The sequence below is a fragment of the Chrysemys picta genome, chromosome 2 (genome assembly GCF_011386835.1).
Source record: "Chrysemys picta bellii isolate R12L10 chromosome 2, ASM1138683v2, whole genome shotgun sequence".
Classification (NCBI taxonomy): domain Eukaryota; kingdom Metazoa; phylum Chordata; order Testudines; family Emydidae; genus Chrysemys; species Chrysemys picta.
The window spans coordinates 1,100,267-1,109,361 of NC_088792.1; the positions used below are offsets into that span (position 1 = coordinate 1,100,267).

The 9,095-nt window shown below is 67.6% G+C and overlaps 1 protein-coding gene across 1 annotated transcript in view; it reads left to right on the plus strand.

Annotated features, from left to right (window-relative positions):
• The first annotated feature begins 2,977 nt into the window (after positions 1–2,977).
• Positions 2,978–9,095, plus strand: part of KCNH2 (potassium voltage-gated channel subfamily H member 2) — an 8,397-nt gene continuing 2,279 nt past the window's right edge. Inside the window, 4 exon segments of the mRNA XM_065586425.1 lie at positions 2,978–3,781; positions 7,650–7,720; positions 7,722–7,793; positions 7,795–7,955. Coding sequence (XP_065442497.1) covers positions 3,706–3,781; positions 7,650–7,720; positions 7,722–7,793; positions 7,795–7,955 — 380 coding nt within the window. The 5' untranslated portion in view covers positions 2,978–3,705.

Below are 9,095 nucleotides of genomic sequence, written 5' to 3' on the forward strand. Positions count from 1 at the left end.
TGGTGGCAGTGTGTGGGGACAGGGTGGGTGCAGGGAGCAGGGTGGGGTGGGTGTGGGGATCAGGGTGGGATTCTGTGGCGGTGGGGAGCAGGGTGGGTCCCTGGGGATAGCAGTATGACATTGCTGTCCTGGAAACCCAGTCTGTTCATGGGTGGTGCTGAGTGGGCGCTCTTGATGGCCTAGGGGGTGAGGATCTGGGGTGTGGGCTGAGCAGGCTTGGGGGAGGACCATGGAGCAGCGTCACCCTGGGGCAGCCTTACTGGCTGGTGTGTGGGATGGATGCCTTCTGCTCCCCCAGTGGGGTGCCATGGGGGCTCCAGGGAACCTCTGCCCCAGCCCCATCTCCCTCTCATCGCTGGCTGGTGGGAGGCATGGACAATCCCGTGATGTGTTGCCCTTCCCTGAAATGGCTGCCCTCCCAGGCTACTCTCGCAGGGACCAGGGCACACCACTAACATGGCCACTGCTAGGCTGCGCCCTCATCAGAGATGGCCGTCCCAAGGGAAGCCAAGTCAGGCTGACCCTGGGAAGATGGTGGCCCCTGCAGTGTGAGGGCAGGAGAACGTGGGGGGCACGCAGGGGAGCTGTGTGGGGAAAGGAGAATCTGTAGGGGGTCGAGAATATGGGGGAAGGGACAGGGAGTGTGAAGGGTGGGAATAGGGTGACCAGATGTCCTGTTTTTAAAGGGACCGTCCTGATTTTGGGGACTTTTTCTTATATAGGTGCCTATTATCCCCCACCCCCATCCCGTTTTGTCACTGGTGCTATCTGGTACCCTAGGTGGGAAAGGACGGGCAAACAGTGGTAGGTGGGGGCAGCAGACTGGAGATCGGGTTACAAGGCAGGGGTGGGCAGGGCTGGCAGGGTGAGGAGGCTGGAGGTTGGCCCTGCATAGCCTTTTGGGTGAGGCTTCGGCTGCCCGGCAGGCAATGCCAGCCCTAGGCTTGCGGTGGGTTGTGGGGTCAGGCTGGGGGTTGGTGACGCAGGGAGAGATGCTCGGGGTGTCCAACCCTGCACAGGGACCCTGTGCCGAGGTTCTGGGAGCCGTGTCAGTGCCCAGGCCCTCCTGCCCCTCACGAGCCCCTGCCGGGGCACTGGCGGCAGGGCCTTGCCCTGGGGACTGTTGGGGGTTGGGACCAGGAGCCCGCAGGTGAGAGCACTGAGGCAGCTCGGCTCAGCTGCATGCAGGAGCAAGAGCTGCACAGACGGGGAGGGTCTGTGCTGGGGGCTGCAGGGAGCCCCCACCGAGCCCCACCTCCGCCCCCCAATCCCTCGCAGCGTTTCTGCCTGGGGAGAGGTGGTTCCGCTCTGGGACACGCTGGGTCTGGGTGCCAAGTCTGTTCCCCCCAGGACACGCTCACTGCCAGTGCCTCTCCCACAGGCCTGGGGCACCCGGCAGAAACGGAGCGGGCTCCGAGCACAGAAGTGAGGGCAGGGCTGGACCCAGTCGCCTGGGTTCCTGCGGGGGCAGGAGGGGCTCTCTCCCCAGTTAGTCTCTGGGCCGCCCTCGCTCCTGCTAGCTGTCCGTGAGCAGCCGCATGGTCTGGGCCTGTGGGGAAAGCTGTGTCCCAGCAGGGCACACAAGCTTAGCCTTGGAGTGGGCCAGCGCCTGGGGCCGCAGCCATGGTGCTAGGCCCTGCGGGCGCACTTCACGTGCACCCAGCCCTGCGCACACGCATCTGTGGGGGTGGCTGAAGTATCCCTCGTCAGCGAGAGGTGTGTGTGTGGGTGGGGGGACACTTGCTGACCTCTCCTGGTCCCATCCAGCCCTGCATCGCTGAGCGTGTTATTCTGTCGCGGCGCACCCAGGCCCAGCACACACCGCACAGGCCAGGGCCGGCCCGAGAGGTCTCTCACTGCAGGCTCAGACACTACACAGGGGCTGAATAGCCAGACGTGGGGAGAGCTGCAGGGGAATGAGGTAACAGGCAGACAGCCTTTGCATCCAATAGGAGCCACCCGTGGTGGGTCTGTGGATCCGGGGTTCTATCCAGTCCCTCAGGGGTGTCTCTGAGGCCAAGCTGACATGGGACACATTGTGGCATAGCAGTGTCAACAGAGATGGGGCACAGGGGAGTAATGAGGTGTGGGGCAGGGGAAGTGCTGGGTGGGCACCATCGTGGTAACATAGGGAGGGATGGGGGCAGGGGTGGTTGGTGCTGGTGGGGGACATAGGGAGGGGAGACCATGGAGGAGCCTGGCTGGGGGGTAGTGCCTGGGGCCAAAGGGGGTCCAGTGGGGGGCAGGACCAGAGCAGCGTGGGGGATGGGGTGCCTGGGGCCAGAGGGGGTCCGGTGGGGGGCAGGACCCGAGCAGGGTGGGGGAAGTGGCTGGGGGGCAGTGCCTGGGGCTGGAGGGGGTCTGGTGGAGGGCAGGACCAGAGCAGGGTGGGGGAAGTGGCTGAGGGGCAGTGCCTGGGGCCGGAGGGGGTCCGGTGGGGGGCAGGACCAGAGCAGGGTGGGGGAAGTGGCTGGGGGGCAGTGCCTGGGGCCAAAGGGGATCCAGTGGGGGGCAGGACCAGAGCAGCGTGGGGGATGGGGTGCCTGGGGCCAGAGGGGGTCTGGTGGAGGGCAGGACCAGAGCAGGGTGGGGGAAGTGGCTGGGGGGCAGGACCAGAGCAGGGTGGGGGAAGTGGCTGGGGGGCAGTGCCTGGGGCCGGAGGGGAGCCGGTGGGGGGCAGGACCAGAGCAGGGTGGGGGAAGTGGCTGGGGGGCAGTGCCTGGGGCCGGAGGGGAGCCGGTGGGGGGCAGGACCAGAGCAGGGTGGGGGAAGTGGCTGGGGGGCAGTGCCTGGGGCCGGAGGGGAGCCGGTGGGGGGGCAGGACCAGAGCAGGGTGGGGAAAGTGGCTGGGGGGCAGTGCGTGGGGCCGGAGGGGAGCCGGTGGGGGGCAGGACCAGAGCAGGGTGGGGGAAGTGGCTGGGGGGCAGTGCCTGGGGCCGGAGGGGAGCCGGTGGGGGGCAGGACCAGAGCAGGGTGGGGGAAGTGGCTGGGGCCGGTGGGGGGCCGGACCCAGGCCCGGGGGCCGCGGCAGTGGGAAGGGGGCGAGGCCCCGCGGTCTGTGCGACCCCGCGCTCGGCTCCAGCCATTGGCTGTCAGCGCGCAGCGGCCCCCCGCCCCGCCCCGCCGCGCCCCCCGCCCGGGCCGGCTCCCCGCGCAGCGCAGCGCAGGGCCGGGCCGGCTGGGGACCGCGGGCGGGCGGACCAGGGCGCGGCGAATCGAACCCGTGTGCCCGCACCTCGCGCCGCAGCCGCCGGGAGCCGAGCCGAGCCGGGACGCGGCGCTGCAGCCGGCGGCAGGTGCACGGGTCCCGGGGGGGTCCCCGAGCCCAGCCGGACCCGGACCCGGACCCGGACCCGCACCGCGCCCGAGGCGGGGGCTGGGCTCGGCTCGGCTCCGCGGGGTTCATCCCTCCGGGCCCGGCGGCGCAGCCCGCATCCTCCCGCAGCCGGGGCGCGGAGCCCGGCACCGGCCCCGCCCCCTCGCCGCCGGGCGGCCGGAGCAGGCGCCGCGGACCGAGCCGCAGCCCCGGCCTGGGGAACCGCCCGCCGGAGCCCCGGAGCCGAGCGCAGCGGGACCCTCCGCCCGCGCCTCGGGGACTGACCCTGCGCCCGGGACAGACGGGCCCGGGCAGGGCCCTACTGGGGCGCCGGGCCAGTGGGGCCCCGGGGACAGGGGCCGCCGGCCGCCCCCCATGGGATAAGCAGCATGCCCGTCCGGCGCGGGCACGTCGCCCCCCAGAACACCTTCCTGGACACCATCATCCGCAAGTTCGAGGGGCAGAGTAAGTGCGGGCCGGGAGTGTCCCCCAGCCCCTGCGGGTGGGGGGGTGCCCTGTGTGTGTCCCCCTGTGTGTGTGGGGGGTGCCCTGCGTGTGCCCCTGTGTCCCCCAGCCCCTGCGTGTGTGTGTGTGTGTGTGGGGGTGCCCTGTGTGTGTCCCCCTGTGTGGGGTGTGTGTGTGCCCTGTGTGTGTCCCCCTGCGTGTGGGGGGGTGCCCTGTGTGTGTGTGTGGGGGGGGTGTGCCCTGTGTGTGTCCCCCTGCGTGTGGGGGGTGTGCCCTGTGTGTGCCCCCCTGTGTGTGGGGGGAGTGCCCTGCGTGTGCCCCTGTGTCCCTCAGCCCCTGCGTGTGTGTGTGTGTGAGGGGGTGCCCTGTGTGTGTCCCCCTGTGTGTGTGTGGGGGTGCCCTGTGTGTGTGTCCCTGTGTGTGGGGTGTGTGTGTGCCCTGTGTGTGGGGTGTGTGTGTGCCCTGTGTGTGTCCCCCTGCGTGTGCGGGGGTGCCCTGTGTGTGTCCCCCTGCGTGTGGGGTGTGTGTGTGCCGTGTGTGCCCCTGTGTCCCCCAGCCCCTGTGTGTGTGTTGGGGGGTGCCATGTGTGTGTCCCCCTGTGTGTGGGGGGTGTGTGCCGTGTGTGCCCCTGTGTGTGGGGGGGTGCCCTGTGTGTGTGTCCCCCTGCGTGTGGGGGGGCTGCCGTGTGTGTGTCCCCCTGCGTGTGGGGGGGCTGCCGTGTGTGTGTCCCCCTGTGTGTGGGGGGTGTGTGCCGTGCGTGCCCCTGTGTCCCCCTGCGTGTGTGTGTGTGGGGGGGTGCCCTGTGTGTGTGTCCCTGTGTGTGTGGGGGGGTGCCCTGCGTGTGCCCCTGTGTCCCCAGCCCCTGCGGGTGTGTGTGTGTGTGTGGGTGCCCTATGTGTGTGTCCCTGTGTGTGTGGGGGGTGCCCTGCGTGTCCCCCTGTGTCCCCCAGCCCCTGCATGTGTGTGTGTGTGGGGTGCCCTGTTTGTGTCCCCCCGTGTGTGTGGGTTGCCGTGTGTGTGTGTGTGGGTGCCCTGTGTCCCCCAGCCCCTGCCTGTGTGTGGGGGGGAGTGCCCGGTGTGTGTGTGTGGGGGGGGTGCCCTGCCTGTGTCCCCCTGTGTGTGTGTGTGGGGGGGTGCCCTGTGTGTGCCCCTGTGTCCCCCAGTCCTTGTGTGTGTGGGGGGGTGCCCCCAGCCCCTGTGTGTGCCCCAGCCCTTGTGTATGTATGTGGGGGGAGGGTGCCCCTGCATGTGCTCAGGTGTGCGTGTGCTCTGTGGAGGGTGGGTGGGCAGAGGGTGCCCCTGTGTGTATGCGCTCAGGTGTGCGTGTGCGCATGTGCCCGGGGGGGGGGCAGAGGGTCTGTCCCTGCGTGTGTAGGGTGTTCATGTGCAGTGTGTATGTGTGCGTACGGGGGAGAGGGTGTCCCTGTGTGGCAGTGTGTAGGGTATGCATGTGCCGTGTGTGTGTGTGTGTGCGGGGGGAGAGGGCCCCCCTGGGGGGGGGTGAAAGGGATGCCCCAGGTTTGTGTGCTTGGCAGCGAGGTGTGTGGCCCAGTAGATAGCTGAGTCAGCGGCAGGGGAAATGGGATCTGTGCTTCCTGACTGAGTGAATGTGCCCAGGGGGCTGAGGCTGGGGAGAGGCCCGTGCCGTGGGGCACTGGAGGGTGCTAGAACGGGGGCAGTTCCTGTCCGTGCCCAGTGCCAGCCCGGCAGATTGTGTGCCAGGCCGGGAGATGCCCTTGTGGACAGCTGGTCATTGTGGGGCTGGGCCTGGCAGCACCTGAGCTCGATGCCTGTCTCTGCCCTGGTGTAACCGTGCCTCAGTTTCCCCATCTGTAGGGTGGGGCTGACCCTCCCTCCCATGCTCTGAAGGTGACTCTGAGGAGGCTCGGCTCTGCTGGGGTCTGGGCTGGTTGGGGGACGGGATGGGCTGCAGGAGAATCAGTCTCCGGCCAGGGCCAGCAGCCCGGCCCTTTGACGAAGGGCTGGTACAGAGCTATGCCAGCTGCGACTGTATGTGTGCGCATGTCCACTCCCATGCGTGACTGCTGGGGTGCCTGTGTACCTGGGAGTGACTCCTGCTCCGCACCAGCCCGCTGCATGGTGGGTGTTGGGGTGGAAGAAGTCAGTCAGTTCTCAGCTTAGCGGTGGGGCGGCCCTGGTGTGGCGAGCGATGTCTGGTATAGGTGTGTGCTGTTCTTACACGCAGTAGCGTGGGGGTGCGTCTCCCTTTCTTGCCCATGTTCCCTGGTCACGCTCCCATGGGCCTGCAGCCTCAGCCCACGCGCTGGTGGGAATCCTATTGTGCTGGGCTGGGGTAAGGGTTGGGACCTCCCTGCTCTGGGCAGATGCCCACATGGGAGCTGTGGCAGTGGCTGCGTGGCCAGCCTAGGGAGAAGGCCTCTTGCAGGGCTGTGCTGGCACCAGCAGAGAAGTGCTTCCCCCACCTGGGCAGGTAGGGCACTGCCAGAGACCCCAGGGCCCAGGAGCAGGGGAAGTGAGGAAGCTGCTCCTGGGAGCCTGGGCTGGGGCCTGCAGGGAGGGGAGGCGAGGCAGCTTGCAGCCAGGCCTCACGGTTGTTTATCCCCAGCATGCTGCTGCTGCACCGACTGCCCTGGAAGGGCTGCGGATGCGGCGAGTAAACAAGCAGCGAGAGACATGGCCGTGGCCGGGAGAGCGCGAGGGAAGGCTCAGGACTAGGAAAGCAGGGAACTGGGGATTGGGGTTGAGGGGCACCAGTGTCGGGCGGCTGCGGGTCTGCAGTGCGGGGCTCCAGCAGAGCTAGGTTTGGGTGTCTCGGATTGCAGAGTCCGACCCGTGACCCCCGCGCAGCCAGGCGGGGGCTGAAGTGTCTCCACTCGTCTGGAGCAGTGTGAAGGCCAGTGCAGGGAGGCGGGGGGTGGGGCTCTTCCCTCCTGCGCGGCTGGGCTGGGCACTGGTAGAATCAGCTGCTCCCAAGGGAGCTGGGCAATGCAGAGGCAGCATCTGCAGTGCTGGGTGTCTGGCGGACACTGTGGGCATCCGGTCAGTGGGGCCGGCCCCTCGTGCTGTGCATGGGGGGGCAGCAGTGGGATCCGCGGCACCTGTGCTTCCCCTGTGATTCCCTCCTGTGGGCGGCCGCGGGGCGTGGGCGGATGGAGTCCCTGGCCCCCCCGGCCTTGCCAGGACGCTGCGCTTCTCTGCAGTAAATCATAGAATCTCAGGGTTGGAAGGGACCTCAGGAGGTATCTAGTCCAACCCCCTGCTCAAAGCAGGACCAACCCCAACTAAATCATCCCAGCCAGGGCTTTGTCCTGCTTTGAGCAGGGGTTGGACTAGATACCGCCTGAGGTCCCCTTCCAACCCTGAGATTCTATGATTCTATGATTCTATGATTTGTCAAGCCCGGGACTTAAAAACCTCCAGGAAGGAGATTCCACCACCTCCCTAGGTAACCCATTCCAGTGCTTCGCCACCCTCCTAGTGAAAAAGTGTTTCCTAATATCCAACCTAAACCTCCCCCACTGCAACTTGAGACCATTGCTCCTTGTTCTGTCATCAGGTACCACTGAGAACAGTCTAGATCCATCCTCTTTGGAACCCCGCTTCAGGTAGTTGAAAGCAGCTATCAAATCCCCCCTCATTCTTCTCTTCTGCAGACTAAACAACCCCAGTTCCCTCATCATCGCCCCTGGTCCCCGAGGGGAGACCCCAGCAGGCTGGTGAACTCAGATTGAATGGAGGCAGGAGCTGCCTTGGGCTGGGTCTGACTGATGGGGGTGGGAGCCTGGCGCCTCTCTGGGCGGGGGTGGGAGTGGGCGGGCTGGGGGGGGCAGTCCCATGGGTAGCCGTGCTGCCAGCCGCCCGTCCTCTCATTGCCTCTCTCCCACAGGCCGAAAGTTCATCATCGCCAACGCCCGGGTGGAGAATTGCGCCGTGATCTACTGCAACGATGGCTTCTCGCGAGCTGTGCGGGTACACGCGGGCCGAGGTCATGCAGAAGCCCTGCACCTGTGACTTCCTGTATGGGCCCCGACACCACAGCGCAGCGCCGCCACCAGATCGCGCAGGCCTTGCTGGGCTCCGAGGAGCGCAAGGTGGAGATCTGCTTCTACCGCAAGGATGGTAGGGACCCCCTGGGCTGCGCCGCCGTGCTGGGAGGCGGGGGGCCGAGCTGGGCGTGGCATGCGGTGCTATGGTGGGGGGCCGGGCGTGGGCACGTTGGTGCCATGCTGGGAGGTGGGGGAGCTGGGCCGGGCAGGGGGGCACAGCGCCCTGCTGGAGTGGGGGGGGTTGGGTCCGGGCATGGGGGCTGGGCAGGGGGACGTGGCACCTTGGGTGGCTGTGGAGGGCGGGGCTGTGGGGATGCAGCACCGCTTATAGATGTGAGGGGGGAAGGGAGGAGGTGGGCACCCCCTTCTGCCTCAGCACTGAGGTGACGGTCCGGTCCCAGGGCTGGGGGAGATGTTTGGAGCCGGTCCCTTCCTGCCCCCACAGCGTGCGCCGTCTCTGTGGGGTGGCAGGGCCTGTGCTGGGCGGACGGCATGATCGCTCCCATGAAGGTGGTGTGGCCGGGGGGGCATGGAATGGCAGGCATCAGAGAGGCAACCTGCCGCCAGCCGCAGGAGCAGGGCATTGGGCCGTGGGTCCCATGTTCTGTGCCAAAGCCAGAACACTGGGCTAGCCATTTGTCTGCAGGGGAATGGCCCCAGGTTCCGAACAGCCGGTCTCCTGCACTGGGGCGCCCGATCGGAGGCGGTGCCCCCTAGAGGGGAAAGGCCCTGAGTCCTGTCCCGCCTTCCAGAGCAGCCAGTCCCCTGCCATGCCCACTTTCCAAGAGGGTAGAGAGAGCCCAGGGGCCCTGGGGCAGGGCTATGGGGCCTGGCAGTCTGTGGGATCCCCATGCCTGTCCCTGTGTGCTCTTGCACGTTCACCCACTGCGCTGCCTGGTGGCGATTATGATTATTTGTGTGCGTGTGAAAGCGCCGTCCGTCACGGGCAGACAGGCCTTGAGTTAACGGCCTGCTGAGGCCCGGCGGCGCGGCGTGGCGATCAGTCAGCGGTGTGAGAACTGCTGCAGGGTGGGGTGGCTCTTGGCGCCAGGGCAGCCCTTGGCATGACGTGCGCACAGCCAGCTGGGTGCTGGCTCGGGGGCCGAGTGCCTGCGCTCCCCAGCACCTTCCGGCACTCAGCGGGCGAGAGCCATGGTCCCCACGTGGCCCTTGTAGCACGCAGTGTGTCTGGCACCCCGGTCCCGGGCGCCCTGTCCTATGGCGCTGCCCTCGCTGGCTGGGGAAGAGCAACGGAGCCAGGCACCTGCCAGTGTCTCTGCCTCTGC